Source organism: Eumetopias jubatus, unplaced genomic scaffold (assembly GCF_037043125.1).
Source record: "Eumetopias jubatus isolate StellerSeaLion01/CBP00866 unplaced genomic scaffold, mEumJub1_p1.0 scaffold_9, whole genome shotgun sequence".
Classification (NCBI taxonomy): domain Eukaryota; kingdom Metazoa; phylum Chordata; class Mammalia; order Carnivora; family Otariidae; genus Eumetopias; species Eumetopias jubatus.
This window is the reverse complement of record NW_028274815.1, coordinates 111,694,782-111,711,798: the sequence shown is the minus strand read 5'-3', so window position 1 is coordinate 111,711,798 and position 17,017 is coordinate 111,694,782. Positions and strand designations below refer to the sequence as shown.

Sequence of the window (17,017 nt, the reverse complement as noted above, 5' to 3'; positions counted from 1 at the left end):
TGAAATTCACTTAACATACAATTAACCACTTTAATTTGACCATTGGAACTCGACTGTATTTAGTTGTATTCACCATGTTAACACAATAGCCAGCTATAGCTGTCTCTAGTTGCAAAATGTTTTCATCGCCACATAAAAATCCACTAAGTAATCCATCTCCATTCCCCTTGGCCCCACCCCCATGCCCCGGCAACTTCTAATCCGCTGTCTCTACGATCTTACCCAGTCTGGACATTTCAAATAGAAGGAATCCTATGACGTGGCCTTCCGTGTCTGGCTTCTTTCCCTCAGCACAATGATAAATGGCAGCATGTATCAATATTTCATTTCTTTTATGGCTGAATAACATTTTATTGAATGTAACATCCCACAGTTTGTGTATCCATTCATCCACTGATGGACAGCTGAGTTGTTTCCACTGTGTGGCTTTTATGATTAATGTACTAGAAACATTCACATACAAGTTTCTGTGTAGACATAGATTTTCATTTCTCTTGGGTATATACTTAGGAGTGGAATTGTTGGATCATATGGTACTTCTGTTTACTTTTTGATGAACTGCCAAACAGTCTTCCACTCTGGCTGCACCACTTTATATTCTTGCCAGCAGCACACAAGGGGTCGTATTTCCCTTATATCCTTGCCAGCAGTTAGCCTCCCCACCCCGCCCTTTTTCCATGAAAGCCATCCTAGTGGGTATGAAATGGTATCTCATTGTGGTTTTAATTTGCATCTCTTTAAACCAGTGATGCTGATCTTTCTCATATGCTTGTTATCTATTTGTAGATCTTGTTTGAAGAAATGGCTATTCCATTCCTTTGCTTTTAAATTGGGCTATTTATCTTTTTACTGTTGAGTTGTAAAAGTTCCTTATATATTCTGGATTTTAAACCCAAATCAGATACAGGATTTGCAAATATTTTTCTCCCATTCTGTGGGCTGCCCTTTCATATTCTTGATAACATCCTTTGATGCACAAAAGTTGTTTTGCTTGTGCTTTTGGTGTCAGATGTAAGAACCCATCACTAGACCCCAGGTCAAGATTTACCTGTTTTCTTCCAGGTTTATAGCTTTAGCTCTTATATTTAGATTGTTGACCCATTTTGAGTTAATGAGTGACGTACAGAACAAGGCAGAGGTCCAGCTCCATTCTTCCACATTAGTTATCCAATTGTCCCAGCACTGTTTGTTGAAGAGAATTATTCCAATAGAAAGTTTTAGCCCTTATCAAAAATCAGCCATATAAGCAAGAGTTTATTTCTGAATTCTTAATTCTATTCCACTGGTCTGTATGTCTATACCACACTGCTTTGATTACTGAAGCCTTGTACTGAGTTTTGAAAGAAGTGTGAAACATCCAACTTTGAACATTTTTCAAGATCGGTTTTGCTAATTTGGGCGTCTAACAGCTTCATAGGGATTTGGAGGATCCACCTGTTTCTGGAAAAAAAAAAGCCATCGGAATTTTGACACAGATTACACTCAATCTATAGTTCATTTTGGAGAGTATTGCCATTTTAACAGTATTGTCTTCCAACCCATGAACTTGAGTGGTCTTTCCATTTATTTAGGTTTTCTTTCAAGATGTTTTAGTTTCAGTGTACAAATCTTTCACCTCCTTGGTTAAATGGATTTCTAGGTTATTTTCTTCTTTGAAATGCTACTATAAAAATGGAATTATTTAAATCTCCGTTCCAGATTGTTGCTGGTATACACAATTGATTTGTGTGATCTTGGACCCTGCAACTGCTGAATTTATCAGCTCTAGTTTTCTAATGGGTTCTTCAGGATTTTTCTCTACATGGTGTATTGGTCAAGTTTTACTTTTCTAACTTGCGTATCTTTAATTCTGTATACTTACCTAATTGCTGTGGCTACAACTTCCAGTACGAGGGTTAATAGCAGTGGTTAAAGGGGACACCTCTATCATGTTGGCTGTGGGTTTTTCGAATTAACCCGTTGGTCATGTTTACAAAGTTCCTTTCTACTCCTACTAATGTTTTTATCATGAAAGGGTGTCACAATTTCATCAAATGTTTTCCCTGCATCTATTGAAATGATCGTGTGGCTTTTTCCTTCCATTAACATGTATTCCATTATGTTGAACCACCTTTACACTCCTGGAGAAATTCCTAACACCCCAGTTGTACGTCACTTTTTCAAGGTCTCCTTTGCATTTAGAATTGTCTTCCCCCAGACAGTAACTTCAGAAGTGTCCACTTCATATTTCTGTACCCTTGAATATTGAGGTACTAAGTACTCAAGTACTGCTCAGTGATCAACAGAATGTAGACTTTAGGTGGAAGAAATCATGGAGATCCACAACTCAAGAGTTAGGTCATATGCATGTGTGATGCTGGGAGAATGTTATACCAAATTGTTCCTCTCCCAGTGGAATTGGTTTTCATTTGTAGTTATCTGCCTCCTACTTTGTCATATGAAAATGAATATAATCTCAGGTACTGCACAAGAGGCTATCAAGATGAGTGCCTTCCAAAGAAGATCTGCCAATTCACAACCATTACCAACACTGCATGAGTGTGTACTTCAACAAACTAATCTTTGCCAGTCTGATATGTGAAAATGTCTCATAGTTCAGTTGTGTGAATTCTCAGTACGCTGTGCATCTCTGCAAATGTGTAGTAAAATGTTGTGTAAGGGAAGCAGCTGAGATTAGCACTAGCTTTTCCAAGGAACCTTTCTTGACTCTATTAAGCACCCCATTTTCTAAAATTAAACAGACATACCAGATACACTTAAATATTCTTGAGAGTTTATTATAAACTAGATTCACAGGCCACAAGGAAGTAAAAGGACTATGTACAGCCTTACGGGAAACAGGCAGGGATCTGAGGAGGGCCAAGATGAGTCTAGGGCCTTGGTGGGCGCATTCCCAGGGGAGGGGGCCCTGAAAGGGAAACCAGACAATCCCGTGAGACTCCGAGAACAACGGCATAACAAACAAACAGGTCTGTGGTAATCGGGCCCACGCCTCTGTGGAGCTACTTCCATAACTCTGTGGCCAAGGGTCAAAGAAGGCCTGAAGTAAGAGTAAGAAGTTTAGTCAGTGCCTGATAATGCAACTCAAATCCCCAGCCCCCGCCCCAGCCCCTGCCTCCCACACCCCCGCAGTCACCAACTGATCAGAGGGACGTACTTAACATATATGCTAACTAAGGACTTCTCTGGTACACATGGGTTCCTATGCTTATAAAACCCATAAACAAAAAACCCAAACTAACTAGAGACGCAGGGGTCACCCACTATGGCTTGGTTCAAAAGAACACCAATCTGGGAGGCAAAACACTAAGCCCTCGGGGCCCGTTTCCTTATCTACAAATGAGGGCTGATCTACGTCAGCATTTCTCAAACTAGAGTTAAACAGATATATATAAATAAATAGTACAGCAAAGCCCAGAGCCCCCTCTTAATTACTAGACATTATCAAACCCTAGGGCATAAAACAATCATAGGACCTTTGCTAGGGACTCTCAGAATGTATTATTTCGCAGTGCCCTGAGAACACTGCCTTGGACACTGAGAAGTTCCCTGGGTATAGGACCACTCTAACTGCTCTAAGAGGGAGGAAAGGCTGATCTTAAGAAATGCTTTTTCCCTCTTTTCTTTGTGGACAAAGTTGCCTCTGAGTTCGCTTCCCTAGGCTTAAGGCCTAAAAGCTCAGAGGGTATGGTCAAAATCCAACCTTCCCTCCATTTACCATCCCAACATGCTCTAAGGAAGTCAAGTCACTGTTGTTGGCACTTACCTCGCATGCCCGGGGGAGGGGGCCGCATCCCCGGTGGGGGCATGCCCATCGGAGTTCCTCGTCCAGGGGGGATCCCCATCGGGGGACCCATGGGAGGCCGCATGCCAGGTGGTGGGCCCATCATGCCTACAAGAGAAAAGCCCCAAGAATACAGCTTAAGTGTCTGTCTTGAAAAGGTAGCAGAGGAAACATAACAAAGCTCTCCACCAAGTTCTGAGACAGATGGACCATTCCACCCTCCCAGTCTCTCCTAAGAAACTGGGCCTTGAGCCAAAGAGGTGGGGCTCCCTATGGCTCTTGTCCAGCTAGTTCCATGGTCAGTCAGCCAGGCTGGATCTCAGAGTAATCCTGCTTAATTACACAAACTCATCATCAGTTTCCGTCAACGTTATGTCTCATCATGAATCCAGCTCAGGCATCTCCCATCAGGCGGCCGTGGTCTCCTTACAGGCTCCTCACCTGGAGGTGGTGCCCCCCGGCCCATAGGTGGGGGAGGACCCCCACGGCCAGGCGGGTACTGGGTTGGGGCCCCCGCAATGCTGGCCGTGGCAGCAGCTGCAGCAGCGGCCACAGTCCCTCTTCCTTGCGGGGTCATCACCTACAAGGACACAGGAGCCAAGTCAGGCAGGACAGAGCAGGGAAACGCAGCATCCCACTCTCTCAACTTGGTTAAGACTGAGCAGACACCCCACCCCCTAAGCTACAACTCGCAGCATCAGGCTATCTGAAACCACCTGCCAGAGAAGACCAAGCCTGAATGCTCATTCCCATCTTCCAGGCCCGAGTTAGGGAGGCCCAAGTCCAAATGAGAGACAGTCCCTGCACTGTCAGTGTAACTGCCAACGGGCTCTAAGAGAGCAGAGCTCCCATGCTGTCACAGAAACAGTCTGCCCCAACATGGTCGGCTAAAACACCTCCTATGCATCTCTTTACTTCAACAGCGGCAAGATAATTTACAATGCTAAGTTTTCCTTCTCACTTGATTCTGGGACTACATACAGAGCACAATGAAATACTGACAGCCTGACAGTCAGAGGTCACTCCTTCTGGACTCTTCCCCAACTGTGGGCCCTCTCTCTATCCTTCATTTTAACCAGGAGAAGTTGGTGCCCTTCCCCAGCTCCTTACCTGTTGGGATGGCCCACCAACCCCTCGGACTGGCCCCGCCAGTCCTGCGGGAGCCTGGGGCATCGGAACACCAGCTGGGATTCCCCTGCCAGCAGCCCTGCCAATCCCTGGGCCCCCGGCAGCTCCAGCAAGTGGCACTCGGGCAATGCCAGTCTAAAAAATAAAGAAATACGCTAAAATGCTGGGGGCCTAGAGAGGCAGAAGTACCCTTTGGAAACCCTTGCCAAGAGAGCCCCTAAGGTTTATGGGGCATCAAAACAGCTTAAAAACACTATCCAGCCACCCATCTGTGTTAATACCATTCCTCTTCCACCCAAGCGTCTAGCTGTCACCCCTACAGCAGGCTAAGAGGAAGTCTAGAGATAACAAACCACAACTCAACCTATACGCATTCCTATGAAAATTAAACCAATGAAGGGCCAGGGCTCTGTTCAGAAGGGTGTAAAGGACAAGAGCACCTGACCTGGCATCAAAGAGAAATGAGGTCCAGTCCCAGCTCTGATTCTCACCTGGTAGGTGACAGTAGGCAACTAATCCCACAGTTCTGGGACTGTTTCCTCATCTGTAAATGATGGGGTTATGCCAAAACCAGTTGTGGCCATGAAGCCTTACGATGATCTATGTAAGAGTAGCGACTTCTACTAGAAGTAGATCCAAGAGTTATGAATACAGACACACATATGCTTTAACCAAAAAATGTGGTAAACCCCTTGCAAACATTTTATCATTGGAAAGGCTTCAATGTACAAATCCAAAAAGAAGGAAATGACTAGGATAACTACTCCATCCTCACTTAATAACAATACTTTTAAAAAGTATACCAAAACGGGAAAAATGTTTACAACGTTAAGTGAAAAAGCCGAATAAAGCATTACATACGTATTACGCGTTAAACACCAAAAAACAGATATACATGTGAAAAAAAGCAAAAATAAGGAAGATTATCCCTTTGATGACAATGTCTTAAAATGAAAATGGGAAAACCTGCTTAGATGCTCTAAAGTCTGTTCTAAGTGTAGGCTGGTGTTTACAGAACCAAGACTACCCAGTCAAATGCCAGCCCCACCACGTAACAGCTGGACACTAAGGGATGTCACTAAACCCCAGTTTTTATCTGTTAAATGCGAGTAATTTATCTCAAAAAACTGTTTATAAGGAGTAACTAAAAGATTAAAGTGCTTGGCACACAGCAGATGCTTAATAAATGTTAACTATTATTCTCTAACGGTGTAAAATATATACATTCTGTTGCTTGGATTTAGGACTTTTTTTTTTTTTTAATTTGGGAGACAGAGCACTCATGAGTGAGAGGGGAAGAGAGAGAATCCTCAAGCAGATTCCCCAACAAGCGTGGAGCCCAACACAGGGTGGGATCCCAGGACCCAGAGATCATGACCTGAGCCAAAATCAAGAGTTGGCAGCTCAATCGACAGCCACCCAGGCACCGCCCTGCAGTCCAGCATTTTAAATTAATGTTCAGGAGCCCTTTGGTTTCTTTATCCCCTCTTAACAGAGCTCCCCCACTCCTTTTATAAAGATTTATTTATTTTATTTGAGAGAGAGTGTGGAAATGAGCACAGGGGGGGAGGGTGATGCAGGGGTGGGCATGCAGGGGTGGCAGGAATCTCAGACTCCCCACTGTACATGGAGCCTGATGCGGGGCTCAATCTAACAACCATGAGTTCATGACCTGAGCTGAAATCAAGAGTCAGACACTTGACCAACTGAGCTGCCCAGGCGCTCCTTGGACTTAAGACTTTTTAAAGTCCAGCTAGAATGCCATCACATTAAGTGACCAGATGGCCTTAAGTGCCTTTTTCTCCTGACTCACTGTGTACATCAGCAGAGGAAGAAGGGAGGGCTTTAAAGTTGGAAACCCTCCCATCCTGGTTCCCCATCTCTACTTCCTACTTGTGGGGTAACCTCTCTGAGATTCTATTATCAGTAAAAGGGGGACAAAAATCAGAGGATGCCTGTTGAGTAATGCAGTGAAATGCAGAGAACCTAATACAGAGCCTGGCTCACAGTAGGGCTCCCCCACCTTATACTAGCCCTCTGCACTGACTTACATCTTTGGGAGGAGGTCCCTCTACTGTCATTGAGACCAGGTTCTCCCCCCGAAGCAGCACCAGACCAAGGACTCGCTTTTCTTCTCTTTCTGCTTGTTTTGAGTTCTTTGGCCTGAGGACAGGTTTAGGAAAAGAAATAAAAAAGCAAGCATTAGAAAAAGGGTAAAGCTCCCATTCACCTGTCTAGGGGCCTCCAAGATTTGTTCTACACTGTATCTCCCAACAAATGGTACAAAAACTTTAAGACAACTCCTCTGGATAGTCTTCACAGGCTGAACTCCTCACCCCTTAGTGGCTGGTCTCCCACACCAAGGGGATACACCGACCAAGATACAGGATGAGAATTAAGAAAGCCCAGTCCTGGCTCAAATGTAATTCCTTAACCATCGGGAAGGCCTTTCCTCAGTCCAGTCTTCTTTGACATTACCCTACTCACTCCCTTCAGCTTAAGGCCTTGTCGGTCTGAGGAGGCAGTCTGAACAACTCAAGTCCACCGAACCCCACTCAGCCCTCTTGCACGCAGCGTAGCACCCTTCCACTACCAACTCAGCCCTGTAGAATGATTCACCACAGCCCTCACCTCACCTCGGAAATAGAATAAAAGAAGAGAATTAACTACACAGAAATTACACCTCTGTCCTCAAAGCACAAAAACAGACATTCCCAATGCAACTACCAGAAAAGGAGGAACAAAATATGTAGCTGACCCCTTGAACAACATGGGTTTGAACCGTGCAGGGCCACTTGTGTGGGAATTTTTTGATACAGTACTGCAAATGTATTTTCTCTCCCTTGTGATTTTAGTAACTTTTCTCTACCTTACTTTATTGTAAGAATATCGTATATAATACATGTAACATACAAAATACATGTTCATCTGTTCAGGTCATCGGTAAGGCCTCCGGACAACAGTAGGCCATTAGTAATTTGGTCTGGGGGAGTCAAAAGTTATACGTGGATTTTCGACTGCGTGGGGTCAGTGCCCCAACCCCTGGGTTGCTTGAGGGTCAACTGTAAATGTAAACTGGGAAATAAATAACTGCAGCCAGATAGGGGAAGGGAAGAAAAAGTCAAAACCAATATCCTAAGAGTAAAGGAAAGACAAAATGCTCTGATTTTTAAAAACTTAAAGGTTTCCTTTTAATGGTATTTTTTATAATAAATTAACAAGAAGTTTTCTATGGGTGGACATGTCTTCCTTTTTCCTTATCTATATTTTTTTTAAATAAAAGCATGTATTGCTCTTTCATAAAAAACAAACAAAGCAAAAAAATACAAACCAAAAAAAACACACACACACACACACACACACACACACACACTCTCTCTCTCTCTCTCTCTCTCTCTCTTTCTCTCTCAAAAATCCTTCCGGGTATTTAAATCTTTCTTCATATACTTTTATGTATTTTTAAAATATATTTCCCCCCCAAAATTTTTAAGTTATCAGAATAGTTTCATTTTAAAAAAACAACAGGGGAGAACCATTTGGAATAGTTCCTCGCTGATCTGCTGGCCCCTCTTTAATGTGTCCCTGGCACTCAGCCATCCCTACCACATTGTGTCCTATACTTCTTGACCTCTTGCCACAAAAACAAAACAACAGCCCTAAAGGGAATCAGAGGGAATTCACAGCTGCCAACAACACAACATGGACCAGTGCATGTGGCAAAAGAGAGCTGAATGATCGTTGAAGTCACATAACCTCTTTGGGCCTCGGGATGCCTTGAATGTAATATGCACGAAAAGCTATAGCCCACATTTTTTAATAGGCCAGAAGCTTAAGATCTGTGAGTCTTAAGACAAGGGGGTGATCCAATTACATATGGGATTGTAGAAAAGTAGAAAATACCTCCAACTGTGTCTATATATGCCAACAAAAATCACTGGCCCCAAACCCACACGGGGAAGCTGAGCACTTACCCTGAAGAGGGTCAGAGGCTTCTTAAAGCAGTTTCAGACCAGGCTGCATTGGGAGAGCCCTTTAGGCTACAGCTTTACAAATAGGCAATGAGGCCAGAAAATCAAGCTCTCCCCCCTTACACACCTGTGGGGAGAACATGAGAGCCCTTTACCCCAGTACCCAGGGGCACACAAAAGTCAGAGAAACAAAAAGCCTAGCAGCCCTCCTTACAACTTGTACTCAGCTAGGACTAGAGAGCAAGGCTTGCCGGGCTAGTAAGGAAGGAGATTTCTTAAGAGGCCGGTGTCCCCCTTTAAATCTGCCCTCTAACACAGGAGAGCAAACCAAGGAACCAGCTAGCTACATCACCACCTGTTGCTGGGCCCACCCACCAATCCACTGCCCTCGAAACTCACATCCCACCCCCACGCAGCCCACTTCTCACTTGATCTTCCTGAACTCATCACAGTCACAGAGGATCAAATTCATATGCTTGTCAAAAGCCTTGAAGGTGCCAATGAAGATGCGGCCGTCTTGCAGGATGCACCTCATCCTGTAGTCGATGTGCTGCAGCATCTTGCTGCTCTTGCCCACAGTCTGCAAGGAGAAATCAGCAGGATGAGTGCAGCTCTTTCTGGACCTCTGTATCCCCGGTCCTTCCTAAAGACCAGCTGTGGCCTCCTTCTCCACATGGCTATCTATCTTTCTCAGTAGGGTCTCAGCTCTGTCTTCTGGCCACAGCCCTTCCCCAGGAAATCCCCCCCACCGCCCTGCGTTCAGCCCTGACCTCTGCGCACAACTGTTATTCCCCTTCCCTTAAAGTTGTCTTTTTCACATTACAACTGCCTGTGTCTGTGCTGTCAAGTTTCAGCGGTGAGGTTGTAGTGTCTCCAAACTAATCCAATCCCCCCCATACCAGATAAGCCACCTGCCACTGTGCAGATTATAGGTGACACCGACAGCCTATTTAAAAGACCGAGTGAAAGAGGAGCTGGAATGACTGGCACTAAGAGCCAGTCAACGAGAATTTGTCAACAGAAAGGAGGTGATCAGCTTGGAGCCAAGGAGAATGGAATCCCTACATCATAAATGTTAACATGCCTCCAAGACCACCTTTGGGAAAGAAACTTTCTGGTGATCAGGGTGCTCATCAGTTTGAACACGAAATGGTCTTTAAGAACATACATAACTTGCTATACTTATTTATCAATCCAACAACCTTTTCTGCTTTGTAGCCTGGCTTCCAATGTAGCTTTGCTAAGAGGGAGACTAAATAGATCTCACAATGCAAATTGTCAGGTGCCTTTGGCAGTTATATCTCTCTAGAAATAAACAACCTGGCATTTGATTTGTCTATCAGCCTCCCGTCGGTGTGACTGGTGTGGGCCAAGCATAACTCATCCAAGCGCCTTCTCTGTGCCAGGCACTGTGCTTGCTGTTATCTCTGTGAGCTTGGACAAGAACGGGTTTTTGAACCTACCAATGTGTGGATCAGAAACTGACTGACACCCTGGAGACGCAGGTTATGTGGTCCACTCTCCCTCAAATGACCATGTTAGCCGGCTTGTAATCACACAGCTTCTAGCCACACAGATGTGAACCATTATGGCAACATTTACCGGTCCATCCGACTTGTAATAGCTAAGTCTTCCAGGGTGCTCCCTGTGTAACAGGCACCGTGACAAGCACTACAGAACGCATTTAATTCTAGAAATCAGGCTAATTATCATTCCTATTTTACCGATGTAGCCACTGAGGCCAGGAGAGGTTAATAGCTTGCCCTGTCTCACAGCCAGGAAGCTGGGCTGGAACCTGGACAGACTGAATCCAGTGCCTACTCTTCCAACCAATCCCACAAACAATTCCCTGCTTTCAGTTCACCCAACCCGTACCAACTACAAAACAGAGTGCTCTTTCTAAACACAACTAAGTTCAAGTCATTTTGCTGGCTAAATCCTTCAGTAGCATGCCTCATCACCAACAGGGCTAGGTATTATGTAAAGCCTTTAAAAACCAGGTTCCTGCCAATTCCTCCCATGTCTCCTTTCCATCCCTTCCTCCCTTCCCCCTCCGGGAACTTTCAACAGTGCCACCCTTCAGGCTTTGCTCCTGCAGTCCTTCCCATCTATAATACTCCCTTCCATCTTCGCTGGGAAGACACCTCTAACAATCTTTTAGGACTCTGCTCAGGAATCATCTACTCCACAAAGCGTTCTCGCCCCGCCCCTCCCTCGCCGTTAGTTTTACGTAATGCTTAATTACCACTCTGGATTATGGTATCTGTGTCCCCCACCAGAAAGCGAACTGGGTGAAGGAAGGAAGCATTTCATTACGTAGCCCCAGTGTCTGAAAAGTCAGACATACTCGAACACACAGCCATGCTCAACAGAGTTGAACACTTCCTCCAAACATTCTCCTTCACCCTCCCATTCCCTCCTCCCACCTACTGGACCCAAGCACGCTCCCTGGTTTCCACAAGTCCTCCGACCTCTTTCCGCCAACTCCTCCTCAGACCCTCACCCCGTTCCACAAGCACCCTAATGCCTGCTCCGAACCCCCAGACACGCATTTATTCTGCAAAAGTTTACTTAACGCCTGTAGGATCCCCAAGCACTGTAGCGATGGCGGCGTGGAGAGCCGCGGTTCTAACCTCGCCACCACCGAGCGAGCCCTGCCCCCGTCCCCCGGTTCCAGACTTCCCCTCCCCCACCGAATGGCCAAGGTCCGGGTCTCCCCTGCCCAGACGGGGCGGCCGCGGCCCGGGCCTTCACCGCCATGAGCGGCCAACCCACGGCCTCCCCCCATTAGTCGCGGTCCGCACTCCACGACAGACTCGGAAGTTCCCGCGCCGCCAGCCTGTGCCTCCTCACCATGGTGGCGGTTCTGATGGCTCCGATTCCCGCCGGATTCTCTTCAGCAGAGGCCTAGACGCCCGCCAGCAGTCCGCTTCCCGCCGCTGCTACCGGAAGTGCGGCCGCGGATAAAATGGGGTCGGGTAAAAGGTACTTCCGGCCCGGCCTCAGCTCTTAAGTTCCGGCCAAAACGCGGAGCTGTGAGCGTAGAGACCACGGGGGCTTGGGGCGGGGCTAACATCAAACTGAACTTTCCGGAGATGTTTGGTCTCCTTCCTAGTTTCAGCTCGTCCCCGAGCTGCTCCTCCACGCCTTCCTTCCCGCCCCGGCCCATTACCTCTAGGTCATCACCTCCCACCACTCTCCGCCGGCTCTCTTGCAGCCACTGTCCTAGCTTTTCCGCGAACTAGCTTGCCGTGCTCCTGCCTTAGCACCTTTGCATTTGCTGTTGCCCCTCCTGGGATGCTAATCGTCCGGCTGTGTGCACGACTCATGCCCTCACTTCCTTCGAGACTTAAGCTCAAACATTTTCCCACCGAGGACTACGCTGGCCATCCCGATTAAGACTGCAACCTTCCCACCCATCCCTGCTTTAATCTTTCTCCTTAACATCGATCCCTAATATACTATATGTTTCTGTTATTTTATTATTCCTCCCCATTAGAATGGAAATTCTGAGGGTATAAATTTTCCTTTGTGTATTTTTCGTTACTGCAATGCCTAGAATACTGCTTAACACAAAACAAGGGTTCAAAACATATTTGAATGAATGAATGAGTCAATCAACCAATCCCATCTAGTCCTCGGACTTGTGAATACTACCTAAATGCTCAGGAATTTCAAATTTATTCCTCTAATCCCGAGCTCTTCGTTTAACTTGTGGCCTTTTATCTCCAGCTGCCTGCTTGACCTGGAAGTCTAATAGGTATACTAAATTTAACATGATGAAAATTGGATTCTTGTTGTAGTCACTCTTCTTCCCAAACCCACTTCTTACCAGTGTTCCCCATCTCAGGAGTTTCTCTAGTTAAAAAGCAAAATGACAAACTTGGAAGCATCCTTGAGTCCTCTCTTCCTCTCCCATCTCATAATTCATCCATCAGCAAATCGTGAGCACCTCACCTACAAAGTGTCTTGAATCTGACTGTTGTCACCTGCTCCACTGCTACCAACCTCCTAGCCACCATCAACTTGTCAGTTTCCACAAAGAAAAAGGAGGTGGGGCGCCTGGGTGGCTCAGTCGTTAAGCGTCTGCCTTTGGCTAGGGTCGTGATCCTACGGTCCTGGGATGTAGCCCCGGATCAGGCTCCCTGCTCAGCGGGAAGCCTGCTTCTGCCTCTACCCCTCCCCTCTGCTTGTGTTCCCTCTCTTGCTGTGTCTCTCTCTATCAAATAAATAAATAAAACCTTTAAGAAAAAGAAAAGAAAAGGGAGGTCATGAATTCATCTGGCCTGTGTTTGGTAAAGTGTTCCTAAGGTTCGGTCTAGATCAGGACCTGGCAAACTTTTCCTGTTAAGGGTCAGATCAGATAGTACTTTAGGGTTTGTGGGCCACATGGTCTCTGTTGCAATGACTCAATTGAACCATGATAGGATGAAAGCAGCTAGAGACAACGTCACAAATATATGGCTGTCACAATAAAACTTTACAAATACGGTTCTTCTTTTGGTTCTTTTTCAACCATTTAAAATATAAAAATCATTCTTACTTCACAGGCCTTACCAAAACAGGTGGCAGGCCAAATTTGGCCTTCAGGCCTGTAGTTTGCCATCCCAGGGTCCAAACCACTGTATTTCTGTGTCTGGGTTCAGGGCCATAGCCCCAGCTAGTATTAATAATAACTTTGACTTGCACTGTTTCTTTGGCTTATCACTGGATTCACTGAATAAATGCAAGTACAAAGTTCATGTCTTTGCCCTTGTACAAAAGCTATACACATGCACATTCACATCTGTATCAATCTGGGCCCAAAGAGAAGGCAGAAACCACACAGTAATTTCAATGGGAAACTTAGCATGAAGAATTAATATGCAGTGGTAGGAGAGTAACTGTAAATATTGAGAGAAAACCCAGAGCTGGGGGAGAGTACTCAGAAGGATAAACGTGGAAGGAGGGCTGCCTCCTCAAGGCTGGGGTTCAACCCTCACGGGAGAAGATGTGGTTCCAGTCCACAGGATGATGGAGAAGTTGCAGGGGGAGGCCTTTGCACGGGCCAGAGCCGGTCTCTGGTCATCAGGCAAGCCAAAGCTGGGAGGCAGGGTCACAGAGGGAGCTGGATGTGCACAGGGAGCCAGGGTGATGTTGACACATAGTGTCTGCACCTGAAGGGCTGCAGCAAACAGACTCTGGGGCACAGTTAGTGGAGACTGATGAGCTGGTGAGCAGAGGCCAAGGTACTGCCATAGGTGCTGTTGGAAATGGAGGGTGGAGCGCGGCAAGCACCTAGTACTCTGTGCACAGCTTGAGCTAGGGCAGCTAGGGGTGGCTCTTGGGGCCCCAGTGGCCCATATATGCAGAACTAAGGAGAGAGTCTGGAGAGCAGCAACCAGCAACCAGCTGCATAGGATGAAGGTCAAGTGATCTGCCTGCCAGCCAGCCAGCCCAGTGGGGCCCTAGGGTGTGTGTCCATAGGGCTGAATGGAGGGTACAGGGGAAGCGACCTGGGCTGGGACACAGACCTGTGCTATTTGGGCTCCCAATTAAGTCACCACTGCCTGAGTGGATAGCCAGAGAAAACATGGTGGCCAATCGATTGGAGAAAGCTGTGTCCTGCAGGTACTTAGCGTGGGAGGAAACTGCACTGGCCAAGGAGCTTTCTAGTTCCCAGAGGAAGCGGGAAGTTGGAAAAAGAACTGATGAGCAGCAGTGGCAAGGGTTTTATGAAGTCAGCTCTGCCTCGGAGCCTGGTCAGCAGGGTAAGCTGGGACTGCCCTGGTGATCTACATCAGCAGGGCAAAGCCTGTCCCTGTGTATAACCTGACTTTGCAAGATCTTCCGATCCTCAGCTGTTGCCCCAACATTCAGAGAGGGAATGCTTTTATCCTTTAGAACACTGGTGGATGGAACTCTAGGAATCTGGTTTGTTTTTTTCTTTTTAGGATTCTAGAATGTCATATTGCAACTTGTGCCAAACTTCTCTTTAAGAGTAAGTGCATGTTTGGCTATTCTCCAAAACAAGTTCTAGACTAAAATTAATGAATAGGTTACAGGGCTAGACAAAAATCATCTTTATATAAGGAGAGCATGGATTTTTATCCTTTATACATATCATGCATATTAGGAGAAAATAAAAACAGCATAGCATGGTATTCTATTACATTTCCATTAGGAAAAAGATTATGCTAGGAATCTCATTGCTGACGAACAAGGGCAGGTGTACGGCTAGGTTGTCTTGGACCACTGAATGGAGGGATGATAGAGGGGGTGACTTAGCAGGCCTGGACCCAAGGAATGGAGGGCTGAAGGGACATGGTATTAGAGCCATGTTTAGGGGTCTTTAGACCTATGAACTGACATGGGGAATAGCTAAGAAGCCCAAAACAGTGATTTCTGGCTGGAGAACAGTTTGGGCGTGGTTAAAGGACCTGATCCTGGAATCTGGAAGGCCGCAGAGGGAGTGTGGCTAAAGGGTCCCTGGAACCAGAGGACGTGAACAGACCACCAAGGAAGAGCAGTGTTTCCAGAGGGTAGAGAGGGATTCAGCAGAGACCTGAAGAGAGACTGGAAAGAAGGAAGAAAACCCTGGGAAACCTTTCCCAGAAGCCAAAGGGAGATCAGTTAGGAGAGGCGGCAGCCCTACGGGGCCCGGGGACCTGGGAAGGCCCTCTCTTCAGCTGCCATGTCTCCAGAACCTAGGTCACCCTCCCGCCGGCAGAGGCTCCGGTTCCCCTATAAATCTATTAGATTGATTTGGGACTTCTTATTTCTCGAGGGTTGAATTCATATAGGAAATCCAGGTTGTGGATTGGATTTGAATTCCTTTCCAGACAGGTGAGAGACTAAGGTACGGAGCCTGCGCTTCTCAGAAAAGATTTTACGAGCACAAAAGGACAAGAGAAACTGGGAAAGAATCGGTGTATGAAAATGAAACAACTAGACCATTCCTGGATTACTTAAGTAAAGCCTTCTACATTTTTACTCCATCTGATTACAAAAAAGGGGAAAACGGGGTCTCTGTAGTTGCGAGTGCCATCTTCCCACTCGTCACGACTTCTGAAGGCCCCTCAGGGGTGAATGAGGTAGTGGTCTGTGGCAGCAAGTCTCTGTCCCCTGGAGTCTGTCAAGAAGACAGCAGGAGACTGGGGCGCCTGGGTGGCTCAGCTGGTTGAGCGTCTGCCTTCGGCTCAGGTCATGATCCCGGGGTCCTGGGATCGAGCCCCGCATCGGGATCCCTGCTCCGCGGGGAGCCTGCTTCTCCCTCTCCCACTCCCCCTGCTTGTGTTCCCTCTCTCGCTGTGTCTCTCTCTGTCAAATAAATAAATAAAATCTTAAAAAAAAAAAAGAAGAAGAAGAAGAAGAAGAAGACAGCAGGAGAAAGCTACAGCCATGAGCCCTCCTTGAGTGTGTCCTCCGGTGCAAGATGAGGCTTCACATCCTGCTAAAGCCTCCCTTCCTGCCCTTGGAAAGCTTCTCCCAAAAAAGCTGTTTCCTGATGGATACTGAGACACATTTTTCCTAAGCCCTGACCCATCCTCCCTGTACACGCAGAACTTCTGTTCTGTATACTCTGGGGTTTGTTGAGGGGCGTCTTATGGCCAAAACCCTGTCCACATCCCCTTGCACACCTAAGCTATCTCAGAATAGATTCACTGGAGACAATGAAATGGAGAGTTGAGTGGTCTATCGGGGAATGAGGGCAGGACCGGGCTGAGGAAGAAGCCCACCTGCAACATGTCCTCAACCAAGAAGTCATTCAGTCCAGTGGGGACATCTGGATCTGGGATGACCCTTTGGAGTTGTCTGGCTGAGTCAAGCGTTGAGATTTTGTTCTCCCCAGATCAATCAGTCATTGATCAGGAGCCACCCGTTGGGAAGTGGCAGTTGCCCGTGGCTAAAACAAGTCATAGTGAGGAATGCCTCTGTGAAGCCACCAGTAGGAGTCATCTGGAGCAGCAGGGGTGCTGGCTCTGAAGAAGTTATGGGGGCAGAGCTCCCCAGGGTGTCCACATACGGATGGTCCTTATGGTGTGTGAAGAAGGCTGACTGAGCGCAAGAGTCTCGCCCACACTCCCAGCAAGCAGCCAGCCCTCCCTGAGGGCGCCACCTCGCACCTGCCGGCCTGCCTGTTCTGCTCACTGAGGTC

General features: G+C 46.8%; 1 protein-coding gene across 2 annotated transcripts; it reads right to left on the bottom strand.

The window, feature by feature from the left end:
* Positions 1-2,756: 2,756 nt before the first annotated feature.
* On the bottom strand, positions 2,757-11,851 carry SNRPB (small nuclear ribonucleoprotein polypeptides B and B1). 2 transcript variants are annotated; one of them, XM_028118850.2, is made up of 7 exons: positions 11,734-11,851; positions 9,309-9,460; positions 6,964-7,075; positions 4,895-5,047; positions 4,226-4,364; positions 3,767-3,892; positions 2,757-3,040 (listed from the first exon to the last, which is right to left on the bottom strand). In XM_028118850.2, exons 1-7 carry the CDS (start codon positions 11,734-11,736, stop codon positions 3,030-3,032), a joined length of 696 nt encoding a protein of 231 aa, XP_027974651.1. In that variant the 5' UTR covers positions 11,737-11,851; the 3' UTR covers positions 2,757-3,029. The 2 variants fall into 2 exon arrangements, with proteins under 2 accessions (XP_027974651.1, XP_087882855.1); XM_088026729.1 differs by having other exon boundaries at positions 2,757-2,908.
* Between the last annotated feature and the right edge of the window lie 5,166 nt (positions 11,852-17,017).